This window comes from Bemisia tabaci, chromosome 4, assembly GCF_918797505.1.
Source record: "Bemisia tabaci chromosome 4, PGI_BMITA_v3".
Taxonomy (NCBI): Eukaryota; Metazoa; Arthropoda; class Insecta; order Hemiptera; family Aleyrodidae; genus Bemisia; species Bemisia tabaci.
Window position 1 is genome coordinate 14122584 of NC_092796.1, and position 22528 is coordinate 14145111.

Genomic DNA, 22528 nt, shown 5'->3' on the forward strand with positions numbered 1-22528 from the left:
ACAGCATCATTTGAGAGACTGCTAAAATATGAGGTGGGCAAAAATTTAAAGAAAAATGATAACTATCTTTTTGGGACATTGGGATTTTTAACAGCTATGTAAGAAAGAGAGAGATGGAGCTTCTGAGGAAATCAGGGAATTCTGACGAGAATTTTGAGGGAATTGTGAAATAAAGCTACAAGAAAAAAGTCAGATTGAGGCAATGGGCTGGCACTTTGAAACATTTTGAGCTACTCTCATATTTTTCTCTCGACATTCTAAGAGGACAAACTTCTCTCAGGACGATCGACAATTTTCTTCATTCAAACCAGATAAATCTGAAAGACTACACAGTTTTTGAACTGAATATTTTCAAACAACAAATTTAGAAATTGTGAATTCATCCCCAGTATCATACTTCAGATGACACGTTACATAAAGAAATTAAGAAAATGACAGCCACTGAGCAAGCAACTAAGAGATTTGCAAGCAAAATGCGCGTCATTAAAATTAAATAACCACCATTCACGATACATTAAACTATAAAAAATGAAAAAGGGGGAAATATCAAGTTACTTAAATTTGGTAGTTCATGAAAAAGAGGCTAATAATTTGTTAACTGAAACATAATGTGAGATCTCTTATGAGATCTCTTATCTCTTATGAGATTAAAAGTTTTTCCATGATTGACAATAAGACAAATTGATGATTTCAACCCACAGAGCAGAAATAATAGATCAGTAGTAATAAGTAAGCTGTTAACAGCAATAGACAATTTATTGCTATATAACTTCAATTTAATTGCAAATTTCTTATATCCGTAAAGTGAAAACGTGCTGTAAACAGCAATTTTTCATTATCAAAGAAAATTATTTCATGGTCCAATGTTTAAATTAGATAGTTATTACCATTGTGATTCATAGGTACATGATGTATTTTCAAAAATATGTTGAACTATGTTCACATCAAATTTTTGAAGATTATGGGGCTATTTGAATTCCATTTATTGCTTTGGAATATCTACCTTCAACAACTCTGCAATTTAAGGTATTGTCAAACAGTCAACTAACCTTGAAGCCTAATTCTCCAGGATTTTCCGGCTCAAAATCATAGAGACCAGTTGCACATGGTTGACTAGGATGACTTGGTGATGGTTTATTTTGATGGACCGGAGAGGGGACAGGGGAAGCTGTAAAGTAAAAAAGCAATTAATATTCTTCAGTAAGAAAGAAAAGAAAAAGTAAAATTCTCTAGTTTTGTATCATTCATTTTTTAAGAGAAAGATATTCATAAGTCACAATTAATAATGGAGGGCATAAGGTTCAAACAGAAAAAAAAGTTTTGCTTACTACGAGTACGTAATGTTGCTTTGCTTGTGTCAACAATTAAGGCATAATTGGTTTTATGAAAAATAGATGAAAAAGGGGGAAGGGATCCAATCATTTTATAATGATCTCTTGGGACAGGTCCCGAAATTTTTTATCTTTAACAAGAAAGATGTTCTCTACGTTTTATCTAAAGTCAACTTTCATTATGTATGGTTTACCATTTCAAACAAACAAGGATCTCGAAGTTATTATTATTTACAGTTGTCATGAAATAGAACCAATCCTGTGGAACAGGATACAAAATGTGCAAATAATACACAAAATCAACCGCTGAGCAGTTTAATGACACCATAATTAAGTAATCAGTATAAGCCATACTATACTGAAACAGTTTTGAACTCGGTGACATAATCTATGGTGTAAAATGTTTACATTTTATATGATAATGCTCCATTCGTCTGTATATTACCTTCACCATGTAAGCATGCATCATCTGTTATCAAATAAGTCTCTATTTCAAAGACGAACCAGAAACTAACAGGAAAGTATTCATATAAGAAGATCCTTGTACCATAGATTTATTTTCTGGGCCTTAGAATTGTAATTAATTTATAATTAGGGACATTATGAAACAAAGTTGGCATTGTAGGTTCAGAATTATGGATACACATGGCAGTTAGAGGATAAGAAAGTTAAACGTTAGGAGGGTTCATACTTCAAATGAAATGTTGCGTGCACTCAGAATAGAACTACTGGCACTCTCCTGAGTGAAAGAAGAGACCAGAGCCTGGCACCGAATTTGTTTTTAGAAAATGCTCTCAGTAAGAATTAGGTTGCAAAAAGCTTAGTTTATTCATAAAAGGATTTTTTAAAGAGTGGCATATTCATCAGAGTCTCAGTAAGCTGGAATCGGGAAAATTTGAACAATTTTCCTTGAAACAATAGCTTTTACTTTCGAAGACTTTCTCATTAAATAATTGATTCTTTTTAACGGGTTGGGTGACTAATAATATTACTTTTTTCCATGAGAAGCAATATAAAACAATGTTAAGGATTAAAAAAGTTATAAAGGGACAAAACAAATACCACAGGGGAAAAGAAAGGATAGCAAGGAAGAAATGAGGTTACAAACCGTTAGTGGATCTGGGGTTGTTATTGGCTGCCAACTCTAGCTGGTTGGGCTTGCCGTGTTCAGGCGAACTCATGCTCATGCCTGCAAGCGGAAAGCAAAACGTATTGACAACTCTAAAAGATCCAAGAGCCACCATTCTGAGTACATATGGGGCCGGTCACTGAGTTGTTTAAAATACACATTTGACTGGCACGGAATAAGGCAAAAAATTAGATGTCAAAGCTTTAGGGATTAAATGTTTTGCCTTAATCATCACTATGATCAGAAAGAGTGATGATCATACAGTGCCAGCCAAAGGAGGAGCAACAGGGTTCATGCAACCAAAACGAAAACCTGAGAACTCACATTTTGACAACATTTTTAAAGACACTTGACTGAAAATTCAAAGACTTATGGGACATTTTTATAATTTGGAGAAAGTTCTCAAAGGACAGATATGACATGTAAAATTTTCGTCCAGAAGTCCGCAAGACCAGTTGATGCATACACACGTTGGACACTTAAAATTCACGCAATGATGAGCAAACATTCAGTATTATACCTAGGTCCAAAAGAGAACTAAAAAAATGCGTTACTCAGGAATTAGATTCCAAATTCTGCAGTTCAAGAACTTTCAAGTGAAACTTTCCCCATGAATCAAGTACTATCAAGAACTTGAAAATCTGAAAAAATTTAAGGATATTGAAAAACACTTTCAAGGCTGCACAAACCCTGAGAACATGATAAGGTGATCAACATGATGGACCAAGACTACCTTCTCCCTTGATACACAATGGGCTTCCAAGAAAAATTGAGAAACTTCTTGAATTCTACATTGGTGGCAATATATTAAAGGTCTTGGATAGTAAAAATTAAACGTAAAATAAATACTTCATATTCAATCTGAGAATGAACATAGTGCATGAAGAAGCCTTGATCTCCCATGATATTCAGTTTTAGCTCTTGAGAATGTAATTTGGATAAAAAAATCATTTTAATTCGATGATGCAAAGCAAGTTTTGAAGAGAGAATGAAATTCCAAAGTTATCCAAGCAGAGAAAAGAAGAATGGTTAAATTGTTCAAAAGCTTTAAATCTGCGAAAACGATGAGAATGTTAGCCCGCTTACGAATGCAGCATTCAAAGATTGATTACCTCCACCACACAGTCAGAACCCACCACCTTCAAGCTGACCTGATTGTTGAGGGAACTTACGAAAAGGTCTAAAAGAACTATTGGTCCAATTATTAGTGTCACTGAGACCAACATGGAAAACACTCTCACCGTTGATTTCCTCCAACCCGGTTTCGACGTGCAGGTCGGCAAGCGTCTTGGGTACGAATTCAGTCTTGGGTCTTTGTGCTGCTTCGTCTCTCCTGATACAGACAAACATACACATCAATAATAGGTTGCGGTTCGAGGGATCATTCAAAATTAAAAATAGATGTATGTCCGTTTGTGGGAATAGAGACCTAACCTTAGTGAATGGAAGCAATCTTTTAGCGAGGCTGTTTTGATCAAGTTGGCTTGAAAATGTTCCAAAAATTAAGATGCTGACACTTTACTTCATTCATTTTTGTCTGAATAGGGTAAGTGGAGCTGCATTTCGACCAGACAATTTTAAGCTTCAAATAATACAGATTGCTTGTAACTTTTAATAAAGATTTTTCAAAACAACCTATTTTAAAATTGCCAACTTCAAACTGTCGGATGGATTATTGGGTGAAACACACACTTCAAACAAATACCACACAACAAAATTTCACAATTTCACCAATGAGGCTGAATAATGACCAACTTACTTCTCTTGTAAGTTTTCAACTGCGACATTCAGAATCTCGACACACTGCTGATGATAATCTAGGAGACCCTCTGCAAATGTTGTCAGTTGAGAGATTTGCTCGACCTAGATAGAGACAAATGAGGAAACATACAATTATCAGAAATATTCATCTGGTTTGCATTTCTTACATTTGATAGCGCTTTTTTTAATTGAAACTTCTTCTCTGTAATGGTATACTATGTGATAACCAAAATCATCAATGAAAACCTTAGGGTTATTTAGAGAGATAGATGTTCTATGTTTCTCACAATTATTGAATGTTTGAAAATTAACAGCAGAAAATTAACAGCAGAAAATTAACAGCTGAAAAAAATTCCTTGGACCTCTTAACTTTGGAAAACAAAAACGTTTTGGGAAAGATGGAAAAACCTCATACATTAGTCGCCCTTAGCTTTTTGATTGTCCATCCTTTTTCGAATAGTTAAAATCTGTAGCGTTACAACGTTACTTAAGGTCCAGGTATGTCATATTGACAAGTTGATACTTAAATCTTGATTCATCACAACATCGTGGAGTCAAATTGGAGTTATAAAAAGATGGTTTTTCTCAACGTGCAATTTCCCACAGTAACAGTTTTTGAGGCGAATACTCACCTCGGAAAGCTACACAAGCATTGAAGTTAATCAATAGTTCAATACTATTGATATTCAACTCTATTTTGTGAATGACGATATGTGAAAAACCTTCCATGACCAAAAATTGAATCACCAATTTTTTCTTTGAAACGTAATGGAAAACTCAACAACAGATTTTAGCATGATTGAGATTGACGTTTTTAACTCTGAACTGCACCAAAATTTGAAAAGATCCAGATACAGCAATGTTTTAACGTCTTAAATTGCGATTTTTCAAAATCTAATAGACTGTTAGGAAGCTAGGGATGTTTACTTTCAGGGTCTTTTCAATTATTGCCGAAAAATCTTTTTTTGCTAAAATTATAAGCTCAAAAGCATTTTTTTCCAGCCATCTCTCGCATTTGTGAGGCTTTTCTCTAAAATTCTCTCTGCCAAAGCAGTTACTCCGCTCATCAATAAATCTTAAAGTCATCGGAAAACTAGATACAGACCTACAAGACTCCTTAGTTTTTAAAAGCAAGTTGTTCTTCAGTTTAAGGTCTAGAAAAAAAGATTAAAGAAAGAAACAAAAAACAAAATTTACTCACATCATTTTCCAATAAATTGAACATCCCGAGCTGGGCTAGATGTAATGATTCTGCGAATTTTTCCTCTGCCTGCTTGACCTCGTCATCTGTAATTTGAGAACCTAACTCAGCCAAGAGCCGAAGCAAATTAAAATCAAATAATAAAAACGAAAATAAGCGGGGAAAAAATAAAACGAAAAAATAATCCAAAAAAAGAATAGTGACTCCAAAAAAAAACTTACAGATAATTATCATTCTCGATTAGTCATCACCATTAATTTTTCAATGGTGCTATTACAGTCTTTCTTATTTCTGAATCTCTTTTGTATTGTGAAGGTATTTCCCAGTGAAGGAAACATTTGAGACTGTCTTTTAATCTTGAAAATAATGAGATGTCGGGTGGGGCAAAAAAAATGAAACTCAATAAAACCAAAAGTGTTGACACAGGAAAACGATAAAATGAAAAAGAAAATCATAAATATTCATAAAAGAAAGTAAAAAACAAAATTATAATGAAAAAATGAACAGCAAAAGCTTGAAAGGAAGCAAACACCTTGATTCAAGAATCATTTTCATGAGTCCCTCCTTTCTATCCGGAAACTTAAAATACCACAAGGATTCAATGTTTCCACACTCATTACAAAAAAGAGGATTCTCATGTAGATAGGAATAAAGGTTTTTGTATTCAAGCTCTTGTTGTTGCCAAAGAAATAAACAAATCTTGCTTCTTCAGCATTCAATTAAGTCTTACAAACGAATCGACTATAAATCAAAGCACATTTTCCTCTCAAAACAGATGGTAATCAAATGGGTATCAGATGGTTTTGATGTAATTATCTTGTCTCAGCACCCTGTGTGATCAGTATGGGCACACTGAGTACCTAGATAAAATTTTTTAACATTTTAAAACTGAAAAAAATCATACTGTTTTAACATAGAGCTCTTAAAATAACTCTTTCAAAGGAAAAGCAGACATACTGATTCAAGCATTGTACTGTTTTGTGTAAGAAAAGCAACTTCTAGACTTGTAGACATAGGATGCAGAAATCTGTGTTGAAATGTCTGACAACCCAACTTTGTTGGCCCTTGACTTTAAAACTAGAAAAATCGATAATAAAGTGTATACCTTTAGCTTGTCTCCTTCGTTTACAGTCAAAATCTAAACGACGCCCATGCAACTTTTTCCGGTGATACTGAAAAGGAAAAAAATCAGAAAATTTGAGGGATGTCATACTGTCACTGCTTCTTTTGACAATTACGATTTCTCTTCAAAAGTATTACATAACATTTAAAGTCAAGTTTTGTATGTTTTTTCCAGAGAAATACTCTATTTATTGTTGGATAGTTTTATATTGTTATTTATTTTTCATTAAAAAACCTTCAAAGTTTAATGTGAATATAATAGATAATTTTTAAGCCAAGCCTGCAGAGCTGTGGTGAAAGAGAGTAAAAAACTTGGGGTTTCTTTATACTTAAATTAAATACAGAATAAAGTTCACTAAGTAGAATTGATTGCATAGTGTCATTGAATGTCAATTCTGACTCATTGGCACTAACAGTTAATGGGAATTCTTCTCCTGAAATTAAACGATTTTTGGAAAAACTTAATTCAGGCAAAGCCTGCGTTCTCATGTAAAGTAACTCATCCCAAGGCTAAATAGATTGATTTTCACCAATACTGTAATTAAAGATAAGACTAATTTTTCTTCTCTTTTTCAACCATAACAGTTATTTTTTCCCCAAGATTTATCATTGAGAAAAACCTAGTTAAACCTAAAAAAATCATGCACAAAATTCCCCTAATTTAATATAAACTTATAGATTATCACTTACAATGACTTCTTTAATGTCTTTGGTTTGTAACGAGTGTAAAGGCTCCAAAAAGTTTTGTTTTGTATTGTCATCAAGAGAGTATTTGACATCTGCCATCTGTTTCATAGTTTCTCCCATTTCTTGTAATGCCTGACCTGAAAAATATTAGATAGAGTAATGAATTTACAGAGAAAATGCTCTGTCATGAGAACAAAATAGAATGAATGTACCAGTATTCACAGAAATACTGACCACCTTCATAGTAAGATGGGCAAGAGCAAAACATTAGCTTCGTTTCATAAGAAGGAAGTTGAGGAGATATGTTTTTGATCAAAGAGGTCTTAAACTTTAGAGAGAGATCATGTTTGATGATGATCTAAGTGGACGAAATAGATTTGAGAGGAGGAGATAAAGAAAGTAAAACACTCTTGCATTGATATCCATCAATGATAACATCGAAAGCACATACATTAGTAGGAAGTATATTACATAGGAAGGGTGGAAACCACGCAGATTTGTCAAGATGCTATAATTTTTTAAAAAATATCACCACCCTTGAGCATTAAGAAGTTTCGATCAAAGCCGAATGGAGCCAAAGCTGAGACTTCTTAATGCTCAAAAGAGATTAAATTTTTTTTAAAAAATTCTATCATTTTGACCAATGATTTTGGTGGACCTTCTAAAATACGTATTCAGCTTAACATTGTCCACCCAAGTTTCATTGTTCATCCGATTTCTCATTATCTCTTACAGAGTTTTACTTAGTTCACATAAATATTTGTACATTTGTGATTGTTTGCAAAAGAAAGGACCCAATGAACCCATGCTCAGACCCATGCTCATTCATAGCAAATCAAAAAGTTGGTTTCTTTTTAGCAAATCTACATTTTTTTAACTCCTAACCGTCATGATTCCGATTTGGTTTGAAATTTTGCAGCGTTTTTGAACAACATAAGTATAAAACACTCTTCTAAGCAATAATATCAATATCTCAATTTTGAATGTTCCAGCACTGATGTTCTTCTTTCTGTAAAAAATCATATTTAATGAGATGATCTAACTAGTCCCAACACATTTACCTACAGCATCAGTAGGACAAAAATTGCAGCATCCATTAGGGAACATTTAAAGGGGTCTCCTATGCTTGTAATTTGGTCTTACAACATGGAAAAAAATAATAGCTAAAATACGTATCACGTTTATCTGAAATCAAGTCTCATGAGCAAATGATGGACATAGGCCCAAGAGCCACGGTGTAACTTACCAAATAAGCTATCATCGCCTAATTTCTTGCCGTACATGACCATACATTCGCCCAAGATTCCCTCTGATTGCGGATATGAGGAGGCTTTGGCTTGACCGCTTAACTTGGAGATTCCTTTGACGGCAGCCATTTTGGCTCTGGCAGTTGGATTAGGCTGTAAGAATTCTTTGGTTTTGAGCTGCAGTTCCTCCACCAGTTCACATGTGACGTCAATTTTCTGTGCAAAGAAAAGAAACCAATTTCACAAAATTGATATGAAATGCCTACAAGAAGCTCCAGATATTTATTTACTTCATTATTTACTATTTACTTTTTTTATTTCTTTCCTTCTGGCAATCAAAGACGCCCACGATCGGTAAATAAAAACTCTAAGTTTACTGAAAATAAATTTGGTAGGTTTTCTTTTATATGTATCTGATGTTGAATTTGGATAAAATATTGAGTGAATTTTAATGAACGCCAAGGTAGACTTTATCTTACTCCACACTGCAGTCTTTAACCAGGAAAATGGTAAGTTCTACCAGGACACTCATTAATTTCCCTAATTGTTAGGTCAAAATAATAAAAGTGGGTGTACGGATCCTTAAGTTGCCAAACTTTATGTCAGTGTTTTTTGACACGTATTGGACAACTTCAATGAATGTATAGCAAATTAAAAATATGATATGAAGTCAGGCAAAATGGATCGTAAGGTGTTAGGGAGGGGGGGGGGGGGGGTTGAGATAAGTATACTCAGTGCATAAAACTCAGCAGTCTGATGGAGTTAATTCTACATCATTGGCAGAGAAATTAACGAAACAAAACGAAACAAAGAAAAAGAAAAAAAAAGAAAAGGAGAGAAAAAGAAAGATGGTGGAATCGTTGAAATTCAACACTTACCCTCTCCATTTCGACGAACTCCATGTCCAGTTTGGTACCCTCCGCTCCGCCCATTTTCTCAGTCATATACTGAAAAGAGACAGGCATGCGATTAATAGATGGTAAAATTTAAAAGAAGGAAAACCCTTGCCATAGATAAAAATGATGGGGAAAGTAGGTATGTTAGACTCTATCAGTCTCTACCACGAACAATGGTGAATCTTCCAAGTTGCAACACTGGATTTCGTTCGTTTGAACGCATGTAAAAATCATAACTGATACTTATCAGATCGGGCTGCCTCGCCTAAAATCGATTGTTTATAATGGATTATATTGAGGACACGCGGTGTTGCCAACCTGCCAGAATCTCAGTGGTCGAGAATCATGTGCAGGGGAGTCAGAAAAACAGAAAAACTGCGAGAGAAAATCTCGAAAATCATAAAATAAGAAGGCAAAGGGACATGGTGTTCAGTTTCAGAGAGTTCAGAAGTTTTAGTAGAGAAATCAGTTTATAATCACAGACGACAGCGACGAAATTGTGGTGGGTGGGTCCTGAAAAGAGGGTATTGGAAACAGATTTCCCTCAGCTTGATATGATAGGCAATCCTCGGTTCGTGAAAACTCACTTTGTCCACCCTGTAAACAGTGGCGTGGCGTGAATTGCGATGTATCGATTGTTACGCCATTTAAATCTATGGTAAAAAATCGATCGTTTAGGTGTTCGCTGCGAACACCCTGTTTATCGATCCTTTCCCATGGGTTTAAATGGCATAACAATCGATATATCGCAATTCACGCCACGCCACTAATGTACATGTATCGATTACGAAACTCCCAAACCACGTATCTCGGATTGAGACATTGCAGACTTCTTGACAGCTTCTTAATTCGTTTAATAAAAAACTTCTGGTCAACGTCAATTGTTGAAACCTCCACGATTTTTCTTCTCGGTGCGAGGAAAATTCTGAGAAACTTCAAGGAATTATGTTGATTTTGTTTTCACTTAAAAAAATAAAATAGGCGCTGAGATTTTCACTGAAACGAGATACGCGGTTTGTGAGTTACGCCGTCAATATGCAACCGTCTGTGATACGAACTTGTGAGGCACCCAACACTGAGTAATGAGATATTCAAATATAAAAATGTCTACGTTTTTGTAAAAATAATTACAATTTTCTTTCTTTCCGACTGTAGGTAACTTTTCAGAAGATTCAGACTTTTTCCGATCGATCCGTAAAAGTCGTAGAATGCGACACACATACATTAAAACTTACATTAAAAAAGCACCTATTTGTAAGGCCTAATCGATGACAAGTGTAAGTCGTTTCTGAAAGAATCTACAAAAATTTGGCTCGCTTCTCCCTGACTATGACCCGATCAATTAAGTACGAATGGAGTTGTTGCATGTGTGAGGAATTTGCAATTTGACAATTGATTCTTGTGTAAAAGTTCGCGAGAAACACGATGGTGCCACTGGTTTTCTCTGAGGTCCCCCTGGTAAAAATTGGCGATAGGAGCTGCGTTTCAAAATACCAGAGGACTTCTTATAGCCGACTAAAGAGGGCTGTTGAAAATCATCTAGCTGGCTGTAGAAAGGGAGCAAATCATATAGCCGGGCTATACGAAGCTATAAAAAAGTATCCAGTCGGGCTATAGTTCCTATCGCCGGGCTTTACACTTTATCGCCATTGGCTATGAAAGGCTATAAGAATTTGTGTAGAAATTCGTGTGCTTTAGAAATCATTAAGTTTGATACGGAACTACCTTCATATTTACAAAACACACATTATATTTTCCTTCAAAACATATTTTTTTTCATCAATTAAAGTGAGAATAGTCCATACAGAGTGTGCAAACATTTCAAAATCATGAGTTGAAAACGCTGACTCCGCGAGATTAAATATTAGAGTCTAACACAAAGCGGAGCGGCGACGCACTGGCGCCTACAAACCTAACAGGGATACTTCACGCATTGCGCAATGCGTGAAGTATCCCTGTTAGGTTTGTAGGCGCCAATGTGCGTTTCACGCTCTCTGCCCGCCCGCCGCGCCGCAGCGTGCTATGGCTATAAAAGGCTATAAGAAATTGTACAGCCGGCTACAGAAGCTATTGGAAATCTTACAGCCGGCTTTAGGTCTATAGTATTTTGGAACACACATTCTACTGCCAATTTTTACCAGGGCCACTTCAAAGCTCAAAAAGAGCTCTCAAGTTGAGGCTAAAATGGAGGGGAGATCCCACGCTATCCTGAGAGTCCACCTCTACATAAAGACAAACTCTCCACGCAAAGATAGGGAGCAAATACATTAGCAAGATTGCCGTGTTTTCAGTTTTAGAGTCCCCAAATAAAGTGGCAGCCCTGTCAATGTATTTTCTCCCTATCTTCGCATGGAGAGTTTGTCTAGATGTAGAGGTGGACTCTCAGGATAGCGTGGGGTATCCCCTCCATTTTGGCCTCAACATGAGAGCTTTTTTGAGCTTGGGAGTTGATTTCAGAGAAAACCAGTGGCACCATCGTGTTTCTCGCGAACTTTAACATAAGAATCAACAGTCAAATCGCACATTCCTCACACATGCAACATCTCCATTAATCATTGGTCATCAATCAATAATTCAAACAAAATAATTAATTTTTTTTTCTTTAAAAAAAATGAGTAGTAGTGCTGCAGAAAAGAAGAAGAAAATGGAAGAAATCACTGGGTAGAAGCTCACCTGATTGGCTTTATTAATCTGTTTTTTCAGCCCTGCGAACGCCATGATGATGCCGGCTCCTTCTCCCTCCTGTTACCTTGCTCCTTCCTCAGTCAAGATTTAGTCTGCACAAAAAAATAACACATTGATCATTATAAACTGGTATCTTCTATCACAGTCGATACAAGAAAAAGTCGGTGAGGGGAGATAAATAGCTAACAGTGCGCAAAATAGTTTATCATTATGACTAGTGGTTAGAGGATGAACATTACAATGATAACTGAACCGATTGTTTTCCAAATCACGTAAGCGTCAAATTTGCGAATGCGAGAAAAACAAGAGAAACAGTTTTATTCGCTCTGTTGACAATATTCGAATTCCAAAAAAATGTATGTTCTTTTGGGGTTATTTTGAAATCAGACATGATTGATTATTCCTGAGAAAACTAAGAAAAACAACTAAACAATCCCTCTACCACCAAAATAGAGATTGGCACTTACGTGGTTTGGAAAATAATCGGTCCAATTGTCGTATCAGTGGCCGTGATCGTCCTTGGTAAAAGAGACCATAAACTTTAAGTTGAGTTTCAGGTGTTATTTCACAGAGGAACGTTTTATAAATATTTTACCTCACGGTTTGAAGTTTGTAGTTTAAGAAAAGTCTACCTATTTCCCCATGTTCTGCACTTAAAATTGTTTGATTAAAATGCTAATTAACGTCTTTCAGCACGAAGTTGAACCACTCGCAGCTGATTCTTTAGGATGCTAGAGAGGAGGTGGAAAGTTTTGATTCGTCAAATCTGATCGAACTTCATTGAGTCATTTCTCTCAGACTTCTTTTTTCTTCTTTTTTTTCGAAAATTCTAGAAATGTTCTACGGGAACTTTTGACGAGAACACATCTTTATTGGTACTTCAATTCTTAATACTAGGGGGGAGGGGGGTGGGGGCTTGAGGTTGCCGTGACTAAAATTTCCTTTTGAGTCAAGATTGAACTTGCTGGAAGAAAGCACCTAACCTGTTCGATTCAAGGTTTATTTCTTTTCAGCGACAAATTTAAGAATGCTTCAGTTTAACTCATTTTACTTTTTTTCCAGTGTGTAGCCAGTTTGGTAGTCAATTCGTTGTTTCTCCACGAAAGAACGCAACTAAATTTCAAAGCTGCGGCTGCCCAATTTCCCCACGTAAATTGCGATTTTTACTGACGAATCTTGGACATTTCTAACTGAAAATTTCACAGACTTTTCATCTGATCTCACACAAAAATCATAAAAATATTGGACAAAAATTGCACAAGTGCATCTATGTAAAAAATCGAATTGGTTGAGTCAATTTTTCAGCCTTGGAATGGACACTGTGGAGGCCTAAAATACGGTAACCAATCAAAAATCAAAAATGGATTCACATTGTCTTAACTCTCAGTATAAAGGGACTCTACACCTCCTAAGTTGGGTCGAAAAGTAGATGGATGCAAACGTTGGCCAAAATTCATCAAGCGACAGAGTTCAGTTCTTGACTTCAGCGGAGTGTTTTACTCCTTCGATTCGCAACCCCGCCGATCTAGTTGAAAAAGTCGACCAAATTCACTCGCGAAAGTTCGCCTGAAGTCTGTGGGTTCTCAGTGATGAGGTCCGATGTTTTTCCAGGGAGGTTCCCTCGCGACTCGCGGAATCCTTATTCAAATTCACCGGAGACGTTATCTCTTCCGAGGGCGCGGGGGCAGAAAGGTCTTCCAAAACTCATTTCCGGATTAAACATGAGCAGGAATCCTCGTGGGTGAACGACCAAGAATGCGATTATTGCTCTACGTGCTCATGTGCGTTGCCGAACTTTCACGCCGCTGCGTGTCCTCGAATAAACTTTAGTGCTTGATCCTTGTGCATCGGCCAAAAAGGATTCGAAACTTTCTCGAGCTGCGTCCATAGTGTTCACGGAAAAAACGGCGTCGAATTCCTAGGATTCGTCGGCCTCCTGTGGTGTAGTGATTGTAGCGCTTGCCGTATGGTGGGGAGGTCCCGGGTTCGATTCCCAGCCAGGTGAACCGAATTTGATGGTCTCAAAACAACGGTTATCTGGGGCCGGCTTGATTAGGAATGGAGGGGGAATGGGACTTTATGGCCTGGTTACACGCTCAAATTTCCGTCAAATTTCGATCAAAAAGATGACCACGATGGCGGTCGAGAGTTATCTAGATTGATGAGTAAAATTAATTGAAACAGTGTGTTGGTTGGAATAAGCATGAAATAAGCACGGTTGTGTGGAAAGCAGATGAAGGATGAGCCCCACAGCTTCATCATCTACCATCAAATTTTTGCAGGCCACAGAAATTTGATGAGAGATGGAGCGCACCAGCCACCATTTGATCGAAAATTGATGGAAATTTGAGCGTGTAACCATAGCATTAGAGACGGTAAAGCGCAAGATTATCCCTCGTGGGATATTTGAAAAAAACGGGATGATATCACCTAGATTTTACCAGGGGTAAAGTCGCAAGGCTAGATACTAATATGGACAGGGGTGGTACCTAACCATTCATTGTGTATAAAAACCATCTTTCAAACACATATTTGCTGTTGATGTAGAAACAGCTCTCGAAACCCCGGTGAATGACGCCATCCACCACTGTGGCAGTGGTGAATCTTGCAAGCAGGCAACATTGGCTTACGCCGATTTAGAGGAGTGATTTTTTGAAGCGCGTCAGAGAATTGATGACGTTGGTTGCCACCGGTTGCCGGGTTGTCGATTCATCAGTTTACATTCGCAAGTGAATTCGATACTTTCAATTCTTTGGATTTCATCGTTTCGGATGAAATCCTCCAGAGAAGTCGAATATGATGGAAAAATAATCCGTCGAATAAGATACCAACAATGACGGTGCGTGGGCTGAAACTTTGAGGGGGAAAATTTGGAAAAACGAGACGGGGACTCCCAGGAGGGGTGTTTTATTTAATGGCGGTCCCTCTCCACTGGATAAAAAATTCTAGTTTGAGGTGAATTGTATAGTAATTAACAATAGACTCTATGGTAGCGACTACCGTAACTCTAATCGCACTCACCAAAAGTATGGTATGGTGAAAGCTGCGAGATGCCTGGATATCTTTACTCTACGGCATTGCCGAGTCAAAAATCAAAGAGACTCATGATGGTCTTTGCCAATTTTTTTTGGTCAGTGTCCGGAAAAATTTTGGATTTTGCTTGTTTACATCTCGAGCGCAAATCTCGACCGTTTCCCTGGTAAAATACACCTTTTCCTCCTCTTATGGGGGGTCGAAAGGAAAGAAATCTCGTCATCATCTTCGGTTTGGCCTCTGATGGAAGAGATCAATTTTATGTCTGTCGGCCAAACATTCAAAAAGAGTTACGAGATATGGCACACCACGGGAAAAAAAAGTGCCAGGGGTTATCCCGCAAAATTGTTCCACTACCCAAATTTGTTGGATGAAATGGACATCTCCAATTAATTGCGGTAGCACCGCAACTCAAGTTGGGGTAGTACCGCAACATTTGGGTTAGTAACCTAATTTATCGGGATACTACCACAATTAATTGGGATACTACCACAATTAATCGGAGTATTACCACAATTAATTGGGAATGTCCATATCATCCACTGGAAAAAAACACATTGGATCTGGAGTCCAGACTCTTAAAAATATCGACAAGGAGAATACTCTTGATTCAATCAGAATCTAGCTTAAATCAAGAACCAAGCCTCTTAATTTAAGCGGATTTCGTTTTGATTCAAGCAAAAATCCGATTGAATCAGGAGTATTTTTTCTTGTCAATGTTTTCAAGAGTCTGGACTCTAGATCCAAGGTTTTTTTTTTTTTTTTTTTTTTTTTTTTTTTTTTTCCAGTGTCCGACCGTTGAGACTTAACCCCTACTTCTATTTTTCCGTGACATCTAGAATATAATACCAATATCGTCAAAGATTTTTCAAGAAAAAGAAAACAGGAAAGAAAATGAGAATAAAGAAAACCATCGAAAACTAGGGGTGGGTGCGGTCCGACTGCCCCCTAGCTCTTTACACGCCACTGAATACGAAAACGTATCGTAATCGATCGCACAAATTTGCCCTCATCCCTTACTGCACGTTCCGTCGGAGCTCTCAAGACTGGCTTTTCCGGAAAAACGAATTCGTACAAGCGGCAACGCGACCTCGACCCACGCAAGAGAACGAGCTTTTGAATGGATTTTCTTGGTCGCCTCCCTGTCCGGCGCGCGGGAGCGTCCGTCCGAGCGCTCGTATAATCCTCCGCCCCCGCCTCGCACAGTTGCCCACTTAAATGTACATGTCATCATGTCATCGTCCACGCTAAAGGAGATTTCAGCTCTCGCCGGCAAGTTTTCGCCAAAGCCATGCGGGCATCGTTTAGCGAAAGCAGGGATTCTGTAAACTTTTCAACTAAGACAATGTATTTAAGAGACCCCACACTAACGATCTAAGGAATGAAATGGAGCTCTTGCAATCTGGGGATTTGCGATTTGAGTACTTACTCTCGCGTAAAATTTCGCGAGAAACACAATAATGCTGACACGTGGTCAGGACTGCTGCTCAGGTCTACTCTTATATCAAAAACCTGGGTCCTATTTTCAAATTCTGATTACAGCGGACTCATTTAGGGAAAATCACCCGTCGATAACCGCAAAAATCATGGAAATTGGCCCAGTAGAAGACTCAAACGAACTACGACAAAAAATAAATATTTACATTGTTTAAATGGGAGAATTCGCAACTTTACTACGTAATAAAAAAAATCCTGGGTCATATTTTCAAAATCTGAATATAGCGGGCTCATCTAAAGATAATTGCTTGTCAATAGCCACAAAGATCATAAAAATCGGCCGGGTAGAACGCTGGACCTAAACGTTACCAGAAATGCAAATTTAGGAGGTCTCGGAGCTTATAGTATAGAAGGTTGCCGTGCGCCGTGGCTCCAACTTTGGAGTCCACAAATAAAGTGGAATTCCTGCTACTGTATTTGCTCCCTTTTGGTGCATGGAAAGTTTGACTTTATATAGAGGTGGATTCTCAGGATAGCGTGGGATATCCCCTCCATTACGGCCTCAACTTCGGGAGCTTTTTTGAGTTGAAAGTTTGTTTCAGAGAAAACTAGTCGTATTTCAAACAGGGCCGGGTTGAGGGGGTGGCTACAAGGGCCGCGGCCATGGCGGAAAATCTAAGGGGCGGCAAAAATTTGCAATTTTTTAAAGCGTAGGATAAAAAAACCGGATTTATAAAAACAAAATCATAAACGAGAAAAGGCGACAAAATCTCTCATTTCCTGAGAGTATAGTAATTTCTAATTTTGTCGTCTCTCAGTGATACAAGAGACAGCACCTTCAATAAGTCGATTTAAGAGAGAGACCAAAAACATGCAATTGGCCTAGAACGGCGCGACTTAGAGAGAAATGATAACGAGGACTTGAGATGAAAAGGAGAAGCCCTCGGCGCGGCGATCGGCCGCGCACATAATAGCGGCACACATCGGTAACACATATTATCGCCTACAATACTGCAAGAATACTTCACGCATTGCATCAAACACAGTGCGGTCATTGCGGTCAGCGTGAAACGAATAGCGCCTACAAGAATGCATGATTACTCGACACATTGCGCCAAACACAGTGCGGTCAGCGTAAAACGCATAGCGCCTACAAGACTGAATACTTCACGCATTGCGTCCAACACGGCGGAAGTTAAAATCATTGAAGCACATTTATGTTTGTTCTTTCATAATTTTTTCGTTCATTTCTTGTAAACGGAAAGCCTTGTCCACACAGAGATAGGTTTACGGAACTTAACTTTCGTGCAAAGTTTCGTGAACCTTTGCTAGTAGTGTTGACAGGGCTTTTCCAAAAAATGTGTTCAGCACGAGTAAATGCGTCTTATGCACCCCTCCCCCGCTGGCACGTTCATTTGATGGTTTTTATCGAGTTTCAAAACGAATGAAAAGGGGGCGGCAAAATATAGGCGGCCCATTGGCGGCAAGTAGGGGAATCCGGCCCTGATTTCAAAGCGGAATTTGCAGGGAGACAATTACCTTACGTTATCCATTATCAACAATTCTAGAAGAAGTTTTTTCACAGTGATGAGAACAGCTTAGCTTTCGTGGTTCAATGAGAGGTATTTACACTTAATTTACTTTTATCGACTTAAAAACGACAATGATTAATTCCTTGAGGTGAAAGACTATTGAAACCTTGTCCGGCCGTTACCTCAAACTCTTAGAATGTCTAAGTTCCCCCAAAAGTAGAATGCCCTGCCTTGAACGCAAACAGACAATTTTCATTAAGCCTAAACTGAAGAGGTTGCTTTCTTTACTTTCATTATTACTTACACATAATAGATGTATTTACTTTCCGTTCGCGCTTCTAGATCGCTGAACTACGCGGACGTTGATCAATTTAAATTGGCGACTTGTTGCTAACACTTGAGTGGGTACTTCAGATATTTTCGGTTAGCTATCAACGGTTAGCTTTAGAGCAACGAAACAGGAGCGAAACAGTGGCGTGGTGTGCTTTGCGATATATTGATTGATCGGCCATTTAAACCTATGGAAAAGTATCGAAAAACAGGGTGTTCGTAGCGAACACCTTAATAAACGATTATTTACCACAGCTTCAAATGGGGAAATATCGATGGATCGCAAGAGAACGCCACGCCACTGGAGAAAAAGGGAAAAGATTTTCAGACGAGAAAAAAATAGATTATTGACATCACAAGAGCTTATAATCATGGAACCTTTAGAATGGTTTTTTTTTTTTTTTTTTTTTTTTTTTTTTTTTTTAAATTTTCAAACTAAAGGCGTTTCTAGCTTGAAGTCAGAGTATGCTGACCTCTCGACCTTTCTCTTTCGTTAATAATTGAATTCGGAGAAAAGTAAATTTAAAAGAGATGGCCATGCGTCCACCCTTCTCGTACTCTTGCGTATCGGAAGGGAAACACGTAATCAATCTTTCGCCTTTTCTGATAATTGCATTTAAAAGCTAATATTTTATTATACAAGAGGATTATCTGGCATTGTTTGGACAATTTTTGCGTAAAAAGTTAGAATGGGTCTGTTGCTCGCACGATACAGTCAACTGAAGACACTTTCGTAGGGTAAATTCGCTCGAAAATAACGTTGGATACTTCAAAAACGTCTGAAATTTGCTCCTTAGCGTGTAATCTGCGTTGTTTGTAACACGATTTTCAAGTTTTCCGCGTTTACGGGCAGTTTTTCTCAGTCACCGCCGACCACGTTTGCACGGGCAGAGAATTAAGAGAGAACTACCCAAAGTAAACAAACGATTAACTAACTTTTTCTATTGTATGATTTCATTTGTTTTCAAGCGTTTGTTTCCTTTTTCTTTCTTTATTTTGCAAAAACAAAAACTTTGAATCAGTTGAAATCTTACGCAAGGAGAAATTATTGCAGTTAGCAAGATTTTTTGTTTATTTAGGTTAGGTCTCTCTTCGGGCAAACTTGACTGACAGCCCCCGAGAAAAACTGCCCGCGTACCCGGTAAATTTGAAAACATGTGTTACAAACCACGCACATTGTGCGCTAAGGAGTGGCTTTTAGACTTTTTAGATGTGCCCAACCAGGGCCGGATTAAGGGGGTGACCACATGGGCCGCGGCCCATGGCGGCAGATCTAAGGGGCGGCAAAAATTTGCAATTTTTTAAAGTGTAGGTATTAAAAAAAAATCGGAATTATAAAAACAAAATTACAAACGAGAAAAGGCGACAAAATCTCTCATTTCCTGAGAGTATAGTAATTTCTAATTTTGTCGTCACTCAGTGATACAAGAGACAGCACCTTCAATAAGTCGAGTTAAGAGAGACCAAACACGCAATTTGGCCTGGAACGGCGCGACTTAGAGAGAAATGATAACGAGGACTTGAGATGAAAAGGAGAAGCCCTCGGCGCGGCGATCGGCATGTAACACATATTAGCGCCTACAAGACTGCACGAATACTTCACGCATTGCATCAAACACAAAGCGGTCAGCGTGAAACGGATAGCGCCTACAAGACTGCGTGAATACTTCACGCATTGCGCCAAACACAGTGCGGTCAGCGTGAAACGCATAGCGCCTACAAGACTGTCGGAATACTTCACGCATTGCGCCAAACACGGTGCAGTCTGCGCGGCGCGGCGGCGGAAGTTAAAATCATTGATCCACATTTATGTTTGTTCTTTCATAATTTTTTCGTTCATTTCTTATGAATGGAAGGCCTTGTCCACACAGAGATAGGTTTACGGAACTTAACTTTCGCGCAAAGTTCCGTGAACTTTTGCTAGTAGTGTTGACAGGGCTTTCCCAAAAAATGTGTTCAACACGAGTAAATGCGTCTTATGCACCCCTCCCACGCTGACACGTTCATTTGATGGTTTTTATCGAGTTTCAAAACGAATGAGAAGGGGGCGGCAAAATACAGTCGGCCCATGGGCGGCAAGTAGGTGAATCCGGTCATGTGCCCAACGTGATTTTTGAGCAAATTTTTCCTCGAAAAATGTATTCGGTTGGCTATATCTCTTGCTTGCAACAGACCGATTCAGGCGAGTCCCAACTGGATATGGAGGTAATGTTGACCGATGCAGGCCAACGAAATTCAGAACCCTACTGCCGTGCTAAGGAAAAACGCCGTACGAGCCATCAGGAGTTGCTAAATTCCCCCTTATAAAACATTAATTTTTGAGGAAAGTTGTGAATATTTTTCCTTGAAATTTTCAAATCCTCCAAATCGATTTGCTAGTAAATTCTCTTAAAAATTGGAAGAAAAACGACCAACAGTTTTCTTGGAAATACATGTTATATGGAAAGCAATTTGGCAACGCCTGAAGGTGTCTGATTTCCCCTTTATAAAAAATAATAATAATTATAATAAATTCTAAATAATCAATTTCTCAGCATTCTCAACTCATATCAGACCAATTCACAAAATTAAAACGTGTAAAATGATGTAAAATTGCGATGTTCCCAAACGGTCTCCATTTCAAGCATTACGATCAATGTAGCTTAACCTTGGTGATCGGGCGAACAACTCTGCACTAGACGTCAACTTTCAACCGCGCAGTAATGAGATCCTTTGTTCAGCAGCACGCAAGCGCCGCCGCCAATGACGAGTCAGCGCGCAATCGCAGTACCTGCCGCAGCCAATCACAAGTCACCGCGGCGCACGAGATCTGAACTTCGCCACAACAGAGCCCGCGCAATACAAATTCAGCGGTCAGTGGCAGCTTTCCCGCCCAATTCACTCTTGCTTCGCCAACCGACCAATCACAAGCAAGTTGGTTTCCCGCATTCGCACACAAAGGAAATCTGCATATAAATATACCCGCAAGTCGCTGATTAAATTACTCTGAATGCAGCAGTCGACCAAGAAGCACTTCACTCTCAAGCTCTCATCAAGGATCATGTCAAATCAAGCCAAGCAAGCAGCTGAAGAAACATCCTAAGGAGCTCAGCAAGAAATTAGCGTTTTTTGGATCAAGACCGAAGTTCAGTTTCCCGTTATATTGGCACCAAGGTCAAGCATTAGCGGTCATCATTACACAGAACGAAGCAAATTCAACATTTCAAGCATTCAAAATTATTCACCTTCAAGTCATCTCTATTTCGGACTCATACAGTTTGTATACCACCTCCAATTTGGAGAAGCCGATTCTTCGGAATCTGGAATAATAATAAGTGCAATAGCACACAGCTCTCAATATTCAAACCCTTCTGGTTTTCCTGCTCACTGCAGAAGCCGGTGTACTATACGCCTGGTAACCCTTCAGGTTTCCTATCCACGGATAGTAGCCGATTCACTCTGAGTCTGGTAAAAATAAAATCTCCAAGCAGGATCTCTTCCAGATCATTAAATCAATTTTGCAGTCACCTCAAATCTTTCTCTTCTCACTCTCATTTTCCGAGCCAAGGCAAATTGGGGGGTCGCTGCGGCTCTTCACTTGTCTCGCTTCAATACCTCATACCCTATTCCATCTTTTCTTTCTTTCCTATCATTTCTTCAATTGGTCCCTCGGTAAAATTCACTTTCAACCTTTAGGTTCTATTGTTGTTTTTTCATCATTTTTTAAGCCGTCATTCTTCAGAAGGCTTGTATGGCGTTTTTCCTTAACAGAGCAGTATAACACAAAGCGATCCGAGCATGGATTCTGGTTGAAATTATTTCAGCGCGAATGCGTCGCGTCGGCGGGGGTCGAGCAGTGTGAAAGCACCTCAGAGGAACCGAGCATCGAGGAAGATGGGGGATGGGGATGCGATGGCAGGAAGAGAGCTTTGACTGATAAGACAAGCGAATCGATGCACTCGCCTGCTCCGCCGGCGTGCCTCGCCGGAGGAGGGAGGAGACTTCAATTCACTCGAGATAAGCCCAGTAATTGACAACTACTCCGCACACATATGCACACGATGTGCTGTTGACACGCTCATGGATTTACAAATCGAAACACTTCGTCTGCAAGAGGCGACTTCCTCCCAACTTTGCCGGAACCAAGTCGATAGACCA

General features: G+C 38.6%; 1 protein-coding gene across 11 annotated transcripts in view; it reads right to left on the reverse strand.

The window, feature by feature from the left end:
• EndoA (SH3 domain containing GRB2 like, endophilin-A) overlaps positions 1 to 22528 on the reverse strand; it is a 51693-nt gene that overhangs the window by 908 nt on the left and 28257 nt on the right. For 6 of the 11 annotated variants that reach the window (XM_019047376.2, XM_019047378.2, XM_072299389.1 and 3 more), the window contains 10 exons: positions 12048 to 12151; positions 9357 to 9425; positions 8478 to 8694; positions 7235 to 7368; positions 6528 to 6594; positions 5423 to 5523; positions 4220 to 4323; positions 3633 to 3793; positions 2440 to 2520; positions 1050 to 1168 (listed from right to left, as the gene is read on the reverse strand). In XM_019047376.2, the coding sequence (XP_018902921.1) occupies positions 1050 to 1168; positions 2440 to 2520; positions 3633 to 3793; positions 4220 to 4323; positions 5423 to 5523; positions 6528 to 6594; positions 7235 to 7368; positions 8478 to 8694; positions 9357 to 9425; positions 12048 to 12092 (1098 nt within the window). In that variant the 5' untranslated portion in view covers positions 12093 to 12151. Of the gene's footprint in view, positions 1 to 1049; positions 1169 to 2439; positions 2521 to 3572; positions 3794 to 4219; positions 4324 to 5422; positions 5524 to 6527; positions 6595 to 7234; positions 7369 to 8477; positions 8695 to 9356; positions 9426 to 12047; positions 12152 to 22528 lie in introns of those variants that run through there. The other 5 variants (XM_072299392.1, XM_072299393.1, XM_072299395.1 and 2 more) reach the window with 5 other exon arrangements.